Source organism: Thunnus thynnus, chromosome 4 (genome assembly GCF_963924715.1).
Source record: "Thunnus thynnus chromosome 4, fThuThy2.1, whole genome shotgun sequence".
NCBI lineage: Eukaryota > Metazoa > Chordata > Actinopteri > Scombriformes > Scombridae > Thunnus > Thunnus thynnus.
Window position 1 is genome coordinate 8457134 of NC_089520.1, and position 18929 is coordinate 8476062.

An 18929-nucleotide genomic window follows, 5' to 3' on the forward strand; every position below is an offset into this window, starting at 1 on the left:
AAAAAGTTGGCTTTGATTTACAGTATGAGCTGTCAGTAATTTTAAAAGCCAAACCATCAGCTGTGTAATATACATCACAGCCATGTGGGGTCACTAGTGCAGCTGCAGACTTGTAGGCTTGTTATTGTCTTTATGGTCTGTGTTTTGTTGAACTGAATAGGTTTCAATATATTTGAGCTGAATTGAATTGAAACAGTGGGGACAGTTGTACTGATAGGACTGTAGGAAGCAGCTCGGTCTCCCTGAAGAGGAAGGCTTTGTGTGGTGACATTTAAGATGGAAGTTCATGTTTTATTGCTAATTACATGATTTAGAGAATGTATGTTTTAGTAAAACGTCTTTCATTTCTGATGGTTTCTGGTTGGATGACTATAAACAAGAAGTTTATAGCCAAGAGGCTCTGAGAGACTGTGGTTAGCCACAGTGGTGTTTTGAGCTAAATGCTAACTTCAGCAACATGCCCACAATGAAAACATAACATGATGATGTTTAGCAAGTATAATGTTTACCATGTCGTTGTTGGCATGCTAATAAAGCTGAGGCTGATGGGAATGTTTGTTTTGCAAGTATCTGGTCAAAAAAAAAAGAAGTAACAAGTTACAATTTTGACCTGATGAAGGCGCTAGATGCATCATCATCTTCATCTTCATCATCATCGACGTCAACCTCACCAAAGCGATTAGCATTTGTCATCTAGGAACCATATCAGTGCCCTCTAGTAGATCTAATAGATATTTCACTGGATATATGAAAACATTAACCTGCTGTTGGTCACTAAAGTCTATTGCTATTCATCCTCTGGTGACCATCAAGATAAGCTAAAAACTAGCTAAAAAACTAGCTAGAAACAAGATAAAAAGTATGTGTTTTGGTAAGAAACTTTTTCACTGGCAGACTTAATGTGTAAGGCTTGGGACAGAAGACAAAGTGCTTTTGTTTCCAATGTAATATGTTATGTAAGAAATGTTATGTTATTGTCTGACAATTGTTTCACCTGTGCAATGGTATTTTTGGTGTCCTATGCCTTCATGTGTTCTGGGTACTTGTATATAAATGACACAAGACATAGCATAACTAACTAGCTAACTATCCAGTGTTACCACGGCTACAACAGTTGTCCTGCTGCAGTGCTGATGGTTGTTTCTGTACAGTGTGTCTGTTGTCAGAGGGCGGGCAGTAACAGGGGGGCAGTAACAGCAGCAGCTGTGGATCAGATTTCAGCTGCTAAAACTGAAGCGGAATGAACCATCCTGCAGCAGGGAGCAGCTTTCTACTTTTCACAACCAAAGCATGCAAATGAGGCATCCGTAGGCAGGTAAATATGTTATAATATCCCATACTCATATGTAGAAGTAATATCTTATAAAAATCTGTCATATTACAATGTTATTAACCATCAGTGGGGAAACCTGCCAGCACTGACCCCCCTCCCCTGCTAAACCTGTGAATGGATCCTTCCAGCTCTTTATCCTGGCTCTGAGGAGAAGGCAGAGCCACAGTCAGTGCTGATCAGAGCTAAGTGTCACACAGGCTGGTCCAAAACTGAGAAAAAAACTGCTTTAAATCAGCTAGAAGACATTAAAAACCCTCCAGCAGCTCTTTTCAAATAACTAATCAGAGCGGTAAGGAGCTAATTTGAGTTTTAGAGAGGTAAAGAAGAGAGATTTCAGAGACAGAAGAGGGCGTGACAGAGAGATAGCCGAGCAGGCAAGCTGCTGCTGCCAGGGGAGGAAGAGCAGGCTATGCACCAGCCAAAGCCAGAAGTCAAGAAAAAAAGCTCAAGAATAGTAAAAAGGTAGACTCTGAGCGAGAGAGAGGTCATTTGTGATCTGAGCCATAAAATAGAGACCAGCCTCTCTTTGTTGTTGTGTGGGCAACCGTGCGGGGAGGAGGATGTGAAGGAGAGCAGCAGGGAGGAAGGGAGGCGACTGCAAGAAAGACAAGAAAATGCTTTCAGAGATGATATGCACGAAGAGCTGCCAGCAGCAGCAGCAGCAGGCTGGTAAAGCGGCACCACAGAAGGACGCTGCCAGCCGCAGGAAGCAAGGCTGGTCCAAGAGCTGCAGGGGGCGCCTGCAGGGGCGGAGGACAGGAGGGGGAGGGTGGCCAAGAGGGCGCAACCATCATCATCACCACCACCACCAACACCCTCAACGTCATCATCCTCATAATCATCCCCGACACCTTCGGAGGCCGGCGATGTCCCTCCGTCCCATCAATGTTAAGGGAAACAGAGCGAGGGGGATGCGGGCCCCCAAGAACACTAACCAGTTTCTGATGCACGAGAAGTACCAGATGCTGCACATGCGCTCCGACTCAGTGGGGAGTGACAGTGGTAGTTGTTCAGACAGTGACGTGGAGCTCACTGACATGGACTCATACCTGGGTGTCCTGGAGAATGCCAGAGGAGCCCTCCTGGACAGTCCTAACCCACACGGCTCAACAACGCCACCAGGACAAGTCCTGGTACTGCACGAAGACCGTCTGCGTCTGCAGGAGGACAGTCTGCGCCTGCAGGAGGACAGCATGCAGTATTTCCCCTCAGAGGACGACCTCATGCAGAGTCAAAATTTCATGCAGAGGGACTTTGTTGAGTTCTGTGACATCCTGACGTCCTGAAGGGAAACTTTCAGGGAACTATTTTGTTCTCATCAGTGTAAAAGTCAAAACCTCAGACTGAACGGAAACAGGTTTGTTCTGCTTCACGTTCACAGTAAATAAGAACATCTCCGTCTTATCAAGTCATTTAGACTTCAGATTTTAACAATCTGCCATGCAAGGTGAGATAACTCCACCAGTTTCCAGCAGTATTAAGTTTTTAAAAAGACTACTTTTTTTAAAATCAAATGTTATTTTGTGCAATCTGCCTTATTCAGTCTTTTTTCAAGATTCTGACTCTGCTGTTTAGGGAACAACAAGGGGAACTGCACTGAGAATAAGTGGAAGACTTGTTGGTATTTTTCTAGGTTTAAGAAAATAAAACTTAAGCTACAAGAATGTAAGATTAAATGACATTATTAAGACGGATGTTTTTTTAACAGGTCATGTTTGGTCATGTTCAGTGTGTCACGGTGCTATAAAGTGCTGCTTTTCTGTTGTTGTTATGCACACAAAGGGAAATGGGCTGGGTAGTGGGAGTGAGTCCAAACAGCCAATCAGCATCGAGCTGGCCAGATTAGGCTGCAGATGATTGGTTGATGCAGACTGTCATTAACAAAAAAACATTTTATGTACACAATAAGAAGAAAAAATGGAAATAAATATCTGATTGGTGTAATATGGGCTGACTGATTGTTTTTGTGTGGATATAAATGAGTCTGAATTACTTTTTCATTCAAGTGTTTGAGTCAGCAGGGTCAGTGTGTCACTGAGTCATCAGGATAGTTCAGAGTGAATAATGCACACAGTTAAAATATGTAAAGTAAATAGTGTTTTTCAAATGCATTTTAATAATAACAGGTCACATGACAATACGTGAGAGGAGCAGCAGGAACAGAGAAGGGCACTCAAGAAAAACATTAAAGAAATAATAAATATACAAGCACAGAAATAAGCATCTAAAAACTTTTTTGGTTTGGATGATGCATAAGTTAAAAGATGATGTTTGATTTTATTTTGCCATAAAACATCACACACATAACACACTTGCCCTGATATTCACAAAATAGGAAAAAAGAAGTGAAGAAAACCAAAAACAGATAAAATCCGACATGGACGTGCATATATAAATAAAACTGAGACATGACACAAAAGTTAATATGTTACTATGTAACTGATTTTGATAGTGGTCCCGGCCATCCAAAATCATGACAGTAAAAGACTACTGATGTCTGTGACAATGACATGCAGATTAGTAGATGTTAAAACATGCAAACATCCTCTTTTTACTATCATTAAATCATCTGTATGTTGGTCTCTAGTTTGTTGCAGAGTCATTTAGGCATTCATACACATGCTCTGCTGCTACAGACTTACAGTAACCCTATTAAAATGTAATGTAGGCTATCACGTTTTCTTATACAACCAGTGAGAAGCTCCTGCTTAGAAAGGCTGTTGTAATAGAAATTACATGTAATCAGTTCTTATATGTAACATCTTCTTGTTACTGGCACTACTATTGTTTTTTTTATGAATCTATTCATACATTTTACACTGGAATTAAAGCAGGAAGTATATGGATAAGCTTTGTGCTCCCGAATGCGGAGCAGTTAAAGTGGATTACATAAAGTGAAGTGGGCTGGTCACACCCACTCAGGACAGGCAGGGAGGTGTAAGCCTCTTTGTGTTGGTGTGTCATAAACTAATAATGGTAAAGGGTCATAGTGTGGGGAACAGGCAGGTTATACATGTTCTGATTTATAAGATCTATTATTATATGAATCAAAGTTAGAGAGCAATTGTGAAAAGGAGAAAAAGTAAAGTTTTCAGGTTGCACAACAGATAAAACAAACAATATTTTTGTGCCTTTAGCATGTTTGTCCTTTTGAACTACTGTATATAAGAAAATAATATGATCGAAATCTAAATAATACATTCATCTACCGTTTAATATATGTAAATGTGTGATTTAGAGTCAGCTGAACTTCACCAAATCAGATGAATGAGTCAGAATCTGAAATGCCAGTTACTGCTACTCTGCTAAGCTGGCTAGTTAGCTTTTAGCAGTTAGTTTGTCTCCATCATGAATAAAGATAATGTCTCGAGTAATATGGGATAACAAACTGAATTAGTAAGATGTTGGTTCATCAACATTGATATGTTGCAACATATTAAAGCGTAGAGGAGAAAGTAAATTGATCTTTAGCTTAAGCTAAAGCTAGCTATGGCAGTCTCTTCAGTTAGCTTAACTTGATACAGCTCACTTGTTGTAGCTGTTTAGTTTTTTCTCTGTAGCAGAGAGTTCAGTTTGGTTTGTAATTACTTACAATTTGACATGTTTTTTGTTTTCAATTGAATTATATGTTTCTTTGCATAATAATTTCAAACTTGTTAAAAAAAATAAATTAACCCAATTTTGAATTTACTAACTTTACTGTGTGTGACTTCATAGGATGATCGGACAGTTGAGCTGGTTTCAGTTCAGGTTTTTTTTTTTCTCTTCCAAACCATATTTACACTGAATGACTTCACAGAGTACAATAATACTTCATTTTGAAAGTGTGAGGAGCTGTTAAAAGGTTATAAAGCAAAAAAAAGACCTCATCTGGAATAACCTGGTAAAATTAGTTGTAGACCCCTGACTGTTTGTTTTAGTTATTAGTTTGTGGAAATTTGATCAAGCACAATATCATTTAGGAATATATATCCTTTTAGCACAGTGTAAAATGAGATAATGAAGGCATTAAAAATAAATTGTAATTTGAGGTGCTACGACAGGGCCTCGAGACTTAACAACTGATTAATCAACACTATAAACTGGAAAGAAGATACAGCCTGTTTCCAAACTTATAACATGAGCTTTATGACCTTTTAGATTTTAACACGCCTTTTAATTATGAGAGCTATTTAAATACTGTTCTGGGCTTATTTATGCTTCTTTTAACTGTTTTTGACTGATTTGCTTGTTTGGTTGTGTGCACCGGGACTCTCTTCACAAAAGAACCCAAAGACAGAAACAAGAGTTATCAACCAACATAAAATAAAATAAAGATAAAAAAGAAACAATACAGAAAGAAAGTACAAAAGCATGTCTCTTTACACATCCTATATGACATTCCTTTATATGCAGTAACTTTTGTGTGGTTGGTGACCTTCAATTAGGATGATTTAATCCATTCTTATCTCTACAGAGGGTAACTCCTACAACCTTATGCAAATAAAAAACGTAAATGTCACCATAGAGACCTGCCTTATTGTTATCATCTGTGGTAAAAAAGGGACTTCATGCCAGCAGTCAGTTCACCTCCTCAGTCTGACCTTTGGCTTGTAGATCAGCTGACCGGCTCGATTAGCACTGAGTGAAACTCTCATTGCAGTTATGTTAACCCAGAACATGCACAAAAAGAGACAGTCACATCGACCGAAAGTGTGTTTGCACTTTTTATCTTATCAAACACTATGTTTTCATCGCTTGTTTATTTCTCTACTGTCTCTACTGTGGTTCCTGTTTCTACTGTTTCTGCTGTTTTCATCAGTCAGCAGCAGCTTCTACTTTAAAGTCTGAGCTGTTATGCAATGCTGGCTCTGATGGGTCAGCTGACAGTGCCAAACAGGAAAAGAGAGTGAGCTGGCTGGTACGCACACAAACACACACGTACACACACGCACGCGCACACACACACACACACACACACACACACACACACACACACAGAACATGGCAGTAAGGTGGTGTGTGTGTCAGATTACAAAGAGTAGATCAGTAACCTGCACACATTTCCTTTGCTAGCTACACTAATGCTAATCTGCTGACCCACACAAACACGTTGGTGCGTCTATACTTGTGAGAACCCTCGCTGATATAATACATTTACAAACCCAAATGTTAATCTGAACTTAATACTAACCTAAAACAAAGTCGTAACCCCCAAACAACTCTTTGAAAAGGTGAAGACCAGACAAAATGTCCTCACTTTCCAAAAATGTTCCCTCTTAAAAATATGTCTAGACTTTCTAAAAGTGGCCAGACATTTAGAAAAATAACCAAACTGGTCCTCACAAATGTGTACAAGAGCACACAAACACACACACACACACACACACACACACTCATATTGAGAAGTGTGAATTGTTGGTGAAGGGGCAACCACCAAACATGTACAGACAGAGTTAGAGTTTGAACGACGGTTAGAAAAATCACTGACTCACCCACACACACACTCTTATGCCCTAGTTGTTGACATCTGCAAGACTCTATGTTGTGTGTTCGGATACAGTTTGACATTATAGGTGTGAATTATTATCTTTTTTTTATAATCTTCAATCATGTCACTGTGTGTAAATATGGAAACTTTTTTTTTTTTCCAGGGGTGGCAGGTGGGTTTCAGCTGTGTTTTGGTGATGTTCACATGAACAGTTTTGCAAATAAAACATCTAAACAGAACAGAAATATGTTGAGATATACACTACATGGCCAAAAGTATGTGGACAGCTGAATATCTAACCCATGTGTGATAGTTAAAACACATGATTGCAAAACCATGGGTGTTAATCTGCTGCTAACAGCCTCGTCTCTTCTGGGAAGGCTTTCCACATGATTTTCAACTCTGAGTACATTTTGAAATACTTCTCTTTTTTTTCTGTTATTTTTTGGCCATTTTATGTCTTCACTAAATAATGACAGTGTAGAGATGACAGGAAACAGGCCACGGGGGCACCCCAAAATACTTTTTCAATGTATTGAGGAATATATCATGTAACATACATATAGAACATAACATTATAAATAGAATACTTATATTAATATGTATTTAACGATCATGCGGATTAGTCACTGAAAGGTCGTAGATCACTGATTCATTAAGCTTGTTGCCAGAAATCTTTGAGCAGCACATTACGAAACTTGTATAAACATGTTTTTTTTTCATCAACTAAGGAACATTGCCAGAATTTGGCCTATTTTAAGTTTTAAAGATACAGAAACCATTTTACATGCTTTTATCTGATCACGCCTGGATTACTGTAACAGCCTTATTACATGCCTAAAAAAAAAACAACTGTAGAGCGGCTGCAGACAGTACAGAACTCAGCCAGCGTAAACAGGTTTGAACACATCACCCTGGTTTTAACCTCTTTACACTGGCTTCCAGTAAGTTTTAGAATTTCTCTAATAAGTACTCATTTTCACCCAAACCCTGCTCTGACCCGAACCAAATTATGTTTGTGCCTAAACCTGAACAAGCAAGCTCGAACTGATTTGTGACGGTTTTGAGAGGCACTGATCGTTATGTCATCAATTCATTCTAGGGCGTCAGATCAGAAAACTCTTACGTGTGTCGGTCTGGAGGCCGGTTACAAATAACATATCTTGTGGTTTAATTTGGAAGACGCGTTAGCCTTTTTCCACTCAGAGCTGAACATTTTTTTCCATACACACAAGGCACCTGAAGCATAAAACAACTCTTAAGATGTTCAAAATAAGTTTTACATGAACAAACCTTGATGGTAGAAAGACTTCAAAGCCTGACAGTGCTGTCAAGCATTCTTCACCTCCCAAAATTTTGGTACTGATCCAAAAACTGACCTGTGGTAAGAGACCCGAGGATAATTAGACCTGATCAAGAATGCGGTTGATCTGAAAAGACCCAATCAGAGAGAGAGAGGAGTAACACTGGGAGCAATACATGTCATTTTTCCTTCACTCTACAAAAAAACTAAAAAAAAAAACACTCTTTGGGGTGTCTGTGACCTTTCATGGATGACATTCCTCTCTCTCTTTCTCTTTCTTCTCTGGTTTCCTGTCTGTTTCTACTATCAGCTGTCCAATAAAGGCGAAAATACATAAAAAATCTCCTGTGATGATGATGAAGGATCATGTGATTAGAGCTGACAGAAAGTCTGCTTGGATCCTAGCTTGTCTTAGACATATTTTATATGGTACTAGTCACCATATAAAATAAGACCACACTTTTCCACCTAAGAAATATTGGCAATGTCAGAACATACCTGACACTTGATGATGCAAAGAAATGAATTCATGTCTTTTCTTGTCTAGACTAGTGCAATGCTCTTTTAACTGGACTTCCCCAGAAATCAATAAACAGACTTCAGCTGATACAAAAGTAAAAGAGAAAACATCACACCCATTTTAGCTTCTCTACACCGGCTTCCTGTCTCTTTTATCGATTTTAAAATTGTGCTACTAGTTCACAAGGCCCTGAATGGTTGAACACCTCCATACTTTGTCTCTCTCTCTCTATATATATATATACACTCAACAGTGGTGGAGGAAGTATTCAGATCCTTTACTTAAGTAAAAGTAAAAATACTGTAGTCTAAAAGTACTTCATTACAAGTAAAAGTCCTGAATTCAAAATGTTACTTTAGTAAAAGTACATGTTATATTATTATAGTATATTAGATTGTTTGTTTTTATTATTAACAAATACATGTAAGAGCATTTTAATGTTGTAGTTAATCAAAGTGGAGCCAATTTCAGATACTTTAGGTAGATTACTAGTAATAGTACTGCATCATTTTATTTAAGTGTATCACACGTTTTTTAAAATAATAATACACTTTATTTATATCATATATTATTTATTTAACATAAACTGCAGTTAGAATATTAAAATATATTATTTTATGTAAAATAATCTAATAATCTTAATCTGAAAAGTAACTAGTAACTATAAGTGGTAAATAAATGTAATGGAGTAAAAAGTACAACATTTCTTTCTGAAATATAGAAGTACAAAGTAGCATATAATGTGGAGTACTTCACATTTGTACTTAAGTACTCTACTTCAGTAAATGTAGATGCAACATTAGCTGTACCTTAAATATTTTTAGAAACTTTATGTGAAATACCTTGAGCTGCATTTCATGTGTGATGCTATACAAATAAAGTTTATTAATATCTTTATATTGACACATAGACCTGAGACCTGCAACAGTACAGCAGTCCAGACTTGATTGGACTGAATATCATTTGGACCTGGTGACGTGTTGAAGTCTGTTTTCACATTAATTTGTGTTTCTCTTTACTTTGAACCTGAAAGCAGCCTTACCTGTAACCCGAACCAGTTATCTCTGCAACACCTAATATAACTGTAGACCTAAGCCTATAACCACAGGGGTCAATGCTATGTGAAACACTAGTTAAAGAGAAAACTTTGACCATACTCGGGTCCTGGGTTGGGTCTTGATTACTTGTAAAAAAAAAAAAAAAAAAGAACTCTAATGCTGCCTTGAATCCTTTCGGGATGGATAGAAATAATGATGTTTGGTTATGCCTGGTGTTTGCTCACAGATCACATGACATGAAAAACTTCAAGATAACAAAAACAAATGCAAATGATGAATTACTGTTACATTTCAGAACATCTGCGGTGAAACCACATTGAAATGGAGCATTTTGGATTGTTTTCCCTTTCAGGAATCTTAACCAATCAGAGACAAACCTCAGTCGTTGTGGTTCTGCACACAACCAAAAACCCTGGAAGAAACCATGGTTACCTCGGTGTGTGTTATTGGGGAGGGTGTGTGTGTGTGTTATGAATAGATGGAGTGAAGGAGGGAGGAGCGGGAGGAGCTGACGGAGTTGGATGCTAAACTCAGTTTGGAGTGGAAAAGTACAGCTGTCTTCTCCGGAGGCGGACACTTCACTGTTGAGTACAAAAAACAGCCAATCAGAACACAGAAAAACACATTGATTGACACCAGTGTTCAGCAGCATGACAGACCATCAGTGAGCTTCTAGCTCTCAACTCTGTCTTCTTCTTAAGTTTTATGAATGTGATAAGAAGCTTCAGTCACAAAGATTCTCCTTTAAAGTGAAACAGTAATTTTAGAAAGGATCAAAGGACAGGATCAAAACAGTCAAGCGCCCATATGAACACTGAAAGAGGTTTTCCTCGCTGTAATCATTCCTCCTGGTCATACTGACTATTAAAAGAGCCCCTTCAAATAAGCTTTCAATGTAAGTGATGAGGGACAAAATCCTTTTTGTGCAAAAATGCATTGAAAAGTTGATGTGAAGCTTATATAAGGCTTCAGCAGTCTGAGTTAGTCAAATCAAGTGGTATCTGCCACATTTACAGTCTTTTTAGCATCAAATTCCCTCTTTGTGTTTCCCCGGAGAGCGTTTCCCTGTTGAGGAGTGGAAGTATAGTAACAAAAAGAGGGACTTTGGCACTAAAAAGATTGTAACGTTGAAAGATATCTACTTAGTTTGACTAATTTTGAAGCTTCATATTGGCTTCAGATAAAATTTTAAATACAGTTTTGCACAGGAGGACTGTGGATTTTGTCCCCCATCACTTACATTGTAAGTGCATTATGAGAGGATCCTCTCATGGTCAGTATGAACAGGAGGAATGATTATGGCAAGAAAAACCTATTTCTATGTTAATTTGGGCTCCTGACTGTTGTTTTAACAGTTGTTTAAAAAAGTTAATATGACATTTACATCAGCAGATCTGTAGATACCAGAAGTATTGGCTGATATTTCTTTTTTTTGAAGGATTGTTTTATGTTATTCAGTAACTAGTACTTGAAGGTACATTTTTCACACATTTATGGCGATTTTAGTCTTCTCATGATGAAATCAATGGAAACTGAATTGAGTGTTCCCTAAACTCCTCCCCCAAACAGTGATTATCCAGTCATAGTTGGGCAACCATAAATAGGAACAACAGGACTGTCAGTCTTTGGATTCTCCAAATGATGAAGTGGAGTACATGGAGCTGTAGTAAGAGAGATACTTTATACAAAGAGTTGAGAGGGTGGTGTATTTTTAACTCACATTTATGAAACTAAAAGCACAAGCACAGAAGTGTAAGGAACGGATGAAACAGTGTGTTTGTCTGCCGTAAAGTAAGCTGGTAACGTTAGCATGCCCAGCTAATTAGCTTACCTCCCACAGTAGTAACCTAGCTTTAAGACCAAGACTTAGCATATAGCTAACTGCATTAGGGGGGGGGGTTGGAAAAATCCTGTTTAGGACTGGAAGATCTACTGTGTGTGAGCCAGTCCTGGAGATAGTGTAGCAGTGAATTTGGGCCAGTGTAATCTGCTCTGCCCTTCATTCGATTTTGGAGAGTTCAGAGATACACTGTCTAAACTCATTGGTTAGTCCTTACTAGTAACTTACTAACAGTAGACCTACAGCATAAATCTAACCTCCATGTTACAGTTCTACTGTATATTATTATGGCTAACTACCCTACAATACATGAAGAAAGCTTCTCCTTTATCTCAACATCTTCTACATGGATCTTCCACTGGTGACGATGTTGACTTTTTGCCTGGGGCCTGTTAGCTTTTACCCTCAGTCTTTTTTGTGTCATTACATGGTGCTGAATTAGCATGATATCATGTACGTAGCCTTCAAATTAATAATTTATGCATATTTTATTCAACACCAAACAGTCAGCTAGAGGTGACTGACAGAGTGTTACTCACTAAAATGCATTGCCTGTATCCTTAAGGTCAAACCAACCTGTTGAATGCATTTCTCCTCATAAAACATTTGCAAACTAGACGAGTTTTCGTAAACTTTGGGGGGACCCACTTAAAAAATACCTACTCTTTAGTGCCACTAAAAGTAAAAGAAACACCATAGAGTACCTTTAATGTATAAGTGGCTGTATAGTCTTTCAGACATGCTTGTCAGATGGTAGAAATGCCCCTTAAACCCCCTGCCCTGCACCTTTTCCAACAGCGGATAAGGGGTTGCTGTGTAGGGCCATTTCTGTAGCTTTCTGAAATGGACAAGCTGACATCCACACTCTCTTCATGCAGTGATAAGTCAGCTGTGTGGAGGTGAGAAAGGAGTCAGGATTTGAACTTCTCTCTCTAGTCCTCCATTTTCATTCATGACACAACTATTTATGTCACTTTTTGAACAACCAAGTACAACTATGACTGCCTTCCAGGAGAGACTGTCTGAAAATATGCGCCATTACCCCAGTATTTAAACGACACTGCGTCTCCTCCATTGACCTCACAATACTTTTTTTTCTAGGATGGTGACAGAATTTTCTGCGAAGACCCGCCCCGACTCTGCCTCTGATTGGCTCTGACCCTGATATTCTTACCCTAACCATGTCACTCCTCATGCTCAAGCGGGAAGCCAATGCGGAAATGCCTTAAACCTGCATTCTCTCTAATGGTCATCAGGGGGCAATTCCACTGGCTCCAAAAAGAAGTCCAATTGTATAGAAGTCTATGGGAAAATGACCCTACTTCTCACTTGATTTATTACCTCAGTAATCACTTTCCTAATGAGTTTATGGCCTCAATCACTAGTTTCAAGTCTTCCTTAATACAGCATGATGTTCATTCTGTAATTTATGGTCCCATTTAATTTATATTTGATGATAAAGCAGGGCATGCTTTAAGGTGTGGCTACCTTGTGATTGATAAGTTGCTACCACGGCAACAACGTTGGTTAGGTAATGTAAACATGTCATAAACAGAGATCGACAGAGTATAGGCGTAGCCGTCGCTATTTCAGTGTGTTTTCAGTTCATGAAAGTTAGTTGTAACACTTTGGTCACCTAACAAAGTCTTGTTCAACATTTGGTTGCACTCAAAGTCCCTCTAAGGGTCAGATGTTCAGTTTTTCCAGTAAGTACATTTTGTTTTGATGATTTTAAGCCTGTTTTTACGAGCAAAAATTAGCATTAGCATTATCAAAGTTAACCATAGACTGTAAATGCACCATGCTAACCAAGCTAGCGACTAGCATTAGGGTCAACTCCACCCTCTTCTCCAAATATGGTCGCTTCTCATCACTTGTGGCTCCAAAAATCCAAGATGGCGACGGCCAAAATGCAAATTCAAGGCTTTAAAACACGCGTCCAAAAACCAATAGGTGATGTCACGTGGCTACTTCCATTTTTTTTATACAGTCTATGTCTAAGTTTATGTCTAAACATGCCCAACCTAACCAATGAAGGCAATGAGAACTAGCCAATCAGAGGCAGATTGAGGCAGCGGGTCATTCCGCGTCCCCCTCCCCTCTCTCTGACAGTCGGCTTTTCACTTTGCCTTTGAATGAAGCCGTTCAGAACAACTATAGGCCTGTATGATTTACAACATGGTTGGAGGACATGTTCTGATTGGTTAAGTCAAGATATATTTAGCGCTACAGCAAAATAAAGGTTTCACTGACTAAAAATTAGAAGTTGCATTTGTCTACTTCTGTTTGAAGTCAAGGACCCATTATTTCAGAAATGACTATGAATTTCGATGGTAAATCTGCCTCTGTTATCATCGTAAACCGCAGTGCTAGAACAGGAAGCTTGACAGGTGTATCTCAGAAGGGTCAATTTAGAGTTGACTGAATTCTTAAGTCAGTTTAGTCAATTTTATTTATATAGCGCCAAATTATAACAGAAGTTATCTCAGGACACTTCCTCTTTAATTTACAGAGACCCAACATTTTCCCATGAGCAACCACTTTATCGGGAAGAAACCTTGAGTAGAACCGGTTAGGCTTCACTAAGATGTAAATGTTGACAATATTTCTTTTAAATAGCATTTAAATAGTCATATGCCTTGTTACCATTTTTTTTTACCACTTGTTACTCATATCACAGTTCACAATTGGCAACGTCATTGGCCTCCAGACATGTACTAAGAAATATAAAAATACTCTGCTTGGAACAATAATTTGTATCTGATATGGTTTTTCTACAAAAAAAAAAAAAGAATTACCACATTAAAATCCTTAAAATGGCATCTAGTCCTTCTCAATCGTTAAAAAATCCATTTCATTTCACAAGTTTAACTACTGGACACAATGTCTCCTACTTAACTGAAGTCTATTCTCAGTGTTTGTGTACTTGAGGCTTCAAATGTCCACATCACGCATGTGTAAGTTAAATATTGAACCATGATTGGCTTCCAAACCGGTTGTCATGGTACGAAACCTGCTTTTAGACCTGCCCCCTAAAAAAAAATCAGATTTTCAGTGAGCACAGAGAAACTTTCCACTTTCAGCAGATGAATGTAAAAACAGTCTTCCGGTGTCAAACTCTGCTCAAACATCTAACTGTAGGAACAAGAAGAGAAACATATTTTTTGTGTCGTTTGTGTTTGAATTAAACAAATGACATACATGGTTAATTCATGACCTGTACTCTGAAACTTCAGACAGAGCCAGGCTAGCTGTCCCCCCCCCCCCCCCCCCCCCCTGCTTCCAGTCTTAACGCTAAGCTAGGCTAACCACAGAGGAAAGAGAACACACAGTTCTTACTCACTCACAGATCTGAATGTGGTCTACGCACATTTTTAATAAACCAGCCTCCAGGCTTCAACATGTCGGCCGTGTTTTCACATACAGTCTGTGAGGCTGACCAGTATGTGATCTGTTTCCTGCTGCTCCACTGACCTGGCAGCTCTCACTACACACACACACACACACACACACACTCACACACACACACACATGCACACATAGAAGAGCTCTATTCAAGAAGAGAGAGAGGGTGGGGGGAGTTGTTATTCTGGTAGCATGAACTCAATCTTTCTACCCCCCCCCCCCCCCTTGCTCTCTCTTTCAGCCGTGTGGTGAATGTTTCACAGGACTGACAATCTCCTCGAGGTACACACACACATTCCACTGGCTGTGTGTGATTAGCTCCGAGAGAGAGAGAGAGAGAGTGAGAGAGAGAGAGCAGGGCAAGAAGCTCAGACTGTAAGATCCATGTTGGATTGGAGATCTACTGTTGTATCATAGACGGAGAGCGAATACTCACTGCTGATTGGTTGGTTATTGTTTGTATTTTTTTCATCTGTTTTCTAAATGAACCCTGGTATGTGAACGGCTGCCGTTCACATACCAGCCGTTAAGAGATCACGGTTCCTCCTGCCTGTTGCAGCTTTACAGTATAATCATTCACAAGCTTCACAAAGATCCTGACAACACACAATGATCAATGGCAAGTGGACGTGATAGCAGCTGAATAATCCAGTTATGAAATCTGCTGAGTCTGTTGAGGTAAGCCAGTGAATAAGTAACCCTTTACTTTTATATTCCTTTTCTAAGAACCATCCTAAAACAAATGAGGCAGTGAATGAATACATGAAAAAATATTTTACACAGACATACTTATTAACTCCAAACAAAGTTATATTTTACATATTCAGAGTTGAACGGAGCATTCAGGTCCTTTACTCAACTAAAAGTATCAATACCAAAGTGTAGAAATACTCAACTAAAAGTCCTACATTCAAGTAGACCAACATGTCCTGAGTCAAGAACAATAAGTCCTAAAGTCAAGACCATCAAGTTCCAAGTTAAGAACAACAAGCACTGAGTCAAATTCCCCAAAGCAAAATATATCTGTTGTTTTCATACCATCACTTTAAAATTGGGGGCTTGGGGGATGGATATCAAGCCAAATGAAGTTATGAGTGATTGATTTTGTCAAGTCTAAAAACGTCACTGTCATGACTTGAGTCTGATTCAAGTCCAAGTCATGTGACTGACATGCACTTTGTACACTCCGAGATGCACTTTATACACTCCGAGATGCACTAGATACACTCTGAGATGCACTATGTACAGGAAGCAGCACAAAATCATCATGGTATTACGTACAAAAAAACACCATACCACATCGATAAAGTGGTAAATCCACTAAATAAATACAAAATGTCACTTGAGACATGGAAGTTGGGTGATGAGTAGAGTGTCTTGTGTCCGCAGATCAGATAACAGTGTGAACAGTATGGAAATGAAGTCATTGTAGTTGTTGCAGAGGCTCATGAGATACGATGCAAATTTAACTTTATTTTATTATTTATCATCGACTTTGCATCCTCCACTACTGGCAGCGCTACTATCTTGAGAGACTTGAGAGAATATATATATATATAGAAATAAAATTTAATTTCCCGCTGTGATAAAGTGCGTCATATGTACCATCTGACAACACAAACACAACCGGTGGTGTGTAGGACTCGTCTGACACGTACTGCATATGTGTGTGTGTGTTGTGTGTGTGTGTTGTGTGTACTTTGAGGATAGACACATGCAAGTGAAACCGGAAACCTCAGTATCTGATTGGTTGTCTTAGACACCAGACCTGAGACCTGCCTAGTTTCTCAACTTCCTTCAATACAAGACTGTCTTTCTTTTCTTTTTCTTTTTCCAAAATGCAGCAGTCTGTTCCGTCTCAACATGTACTCCGGTTTGGGAGCAGCTCTCCAGACGGTGGCTCTACTGCAAACATCTAAACAAAACTAAGAATCTCAGCTTTTTGGAGAGAATTTTGTTGGAAGAGTTGAGAGTGTTTTCTGAGATTCACTTGACTAATGTCAGGATGTACTGTAGAAACTGACATGCTCAGTACAAAAAGCTAAATTTACAGTACATCCTGCCAATGTGGATTGAATGCATTACACCATTACAAGCCATTATTCCAACATAGTTCTGTTTGGTGACAATGAATGAATCATAGTTAACTAAGCATGTTTCTATTCTTTCTATATAAACTTTGATAAAGTCCTACTGAGGTTATTGACTCTGAACATCAGAATATTATTTCAAAGAGCAGAGTTTAACGTCCTTTTTTCTTCTCCGCGTAAGTGATGACCGACATGTTTCAGCGTGAAACGAGAAGATTTTCTGGACTGTTTGTCTCTGACCTTGTTGAGGTGGAAAAACTCACAGAGATGCTGATAAAGAAACACCTGGTCAGCACACACACACACACACACACACACACACATATATATACACACATACAGTTCAACTTCTGTACTTATGTAATGACCCTAGAAGAAATAACACAGTGTATCCCCTATTCTAACCCAAACTTTACATAAAGTAGATTAGCAACTGCAAACACTTCCTCTACGGGCTGCAGCAATGATAATCTACTGACATGCAGATTATCATCTCTACACCTGTGAGGACCCTTACCGACACACAGTAATCCATTCTCTAACCCTAAACTGAACCTAAACCTATTTCTAACCTGAACTCCCAAACCAAATCTGAGCCCTCAAATAACCCTTTTTGTAGAAGTGAGGACCGAACAAAATGTCCTAATTATCTAAAAATCTCCAACATTTGTCCTCAATGTTCAAAATTGTCTTCAATGTTCAGAAAAATCTTCTCATTTTCCAAAAGAGGTCTTCACTTTTCCAAAAATGTCCTCACTTTTCAAAAATGTCTTCAAACTGAGGGTCTAAAATTCAAACTGGTCCTCACACAGAGAGTGAACACACACACACTTTTGTACTTCTATACTTGTGAGGACCCTGATCATCACAGCTAAACGCTCAACATGTACCTTAAACTGAACCTGAACCTAATTCTAACCTGAAACAAGTCAAACAGCCCTTTGAGGTTGTCGAGACCGGCCAACATGTCCTCACAATGTAGAAATGTTCTCACCACTATGGTGTCCAAACACACACACACATGTCCAAACATACACACACACACAGAGTTTAGGGCAGTTGTGGTCAGTTCCTGGTTTTATCTCGTGAGTCTCATTCAGTTCATCTACATATCAAGAGTTTACTGCGGTTATCTGTCTACTCAGCTTTTACTGACAGATGATCTCAGTCAGAATTCTGAGCTACGAAATTATTACATAACTTCCACTTAAGTCAAAATGGTTTGACTTTACGCATTTTGACGTACTATTGAGTCATAATATGAGATGCTGATGACTTTAACATGTGACACTTAAAAATTCGTCTGTTTATTTTCAAGTTAAGAATAAACTTCCGCAGAAGAGAGCAGTGGTGAAATTGTTGGCTCGTTTTAGATCAACGTCCGTTCGGAGAGAAAAGACAGAAACTGTAAACACTCTGGCGCCCTCCTCTGGTCAATCAGAGTCATTTAAAAACTGCCTAAAAGGAGCAACAGCTGTCCTCCTCTCCTGACATCTGGTGAAGATCTGAGCAGAAGGACTGAAGAGGATGAAAGACAGAGAATAGATTATTTTACTCTTTTATTTATGACTTGTAACTCATCTGCTAAGGAAACTAATAGAAACAAGAAAACATGTCTGTTTCACTTTAATTAAAGAGTAATTCAGCATTAACATTTTTATTTATACTTAAGATGAACCCACATCAGGCCACACTTTCAGTTCTTTCAGTGCTCTGAAATATTTTCAGATGAAATCTTATTCAGTATTCAGGTACTAAATCAGGAGTAAATTAATGGATAACTTAATGGATTGTGACACAACAAGGATTTTCTGCACAGATTCAGGTTATTTAAAGGCTTTAAGTCCTTCAAATGTATAAAATAACATTACAGGTATCCTTTAATTTTTACCTTAATTAAAACCTTAAAT

At 38.7% G+C, this 18929-nt stretch overlaps 1 protein-coding gene across 1 annotated transcript; it reads left to right on the top strand.

Annotated features, from left to right (window-relative positions):
- Window positions 1–1478: 1478 nt before the first annotated feature.
- On the top strand, window positions 1479–3277 carry wu:fb55g09 (uncharacterized). Its single transcript, XM_067586427.1, has one exon. It carries the CDS (start codon window positions 1948–1950, stop codon window positions 2617–2619), a length of 672 nt encoding a protein of 223 aa, XP_067442528.1. The 5' UTR covers window positions 1479–1947; the 3' UTR covers window positions 2620–3277.
- Window positions 3278–18929: the final 15652 nt, after the last annotated feature.

Excerpts from the sequence above, each read along its gene's own strand:
- wu:fb55g09 (XM_067586427.1), top strand. The coding sequence starts at position 1,948 with ATGCTTTCAGAGATGATATGCACGAAGAGCTGCCAGCAGCAGCAGCAG.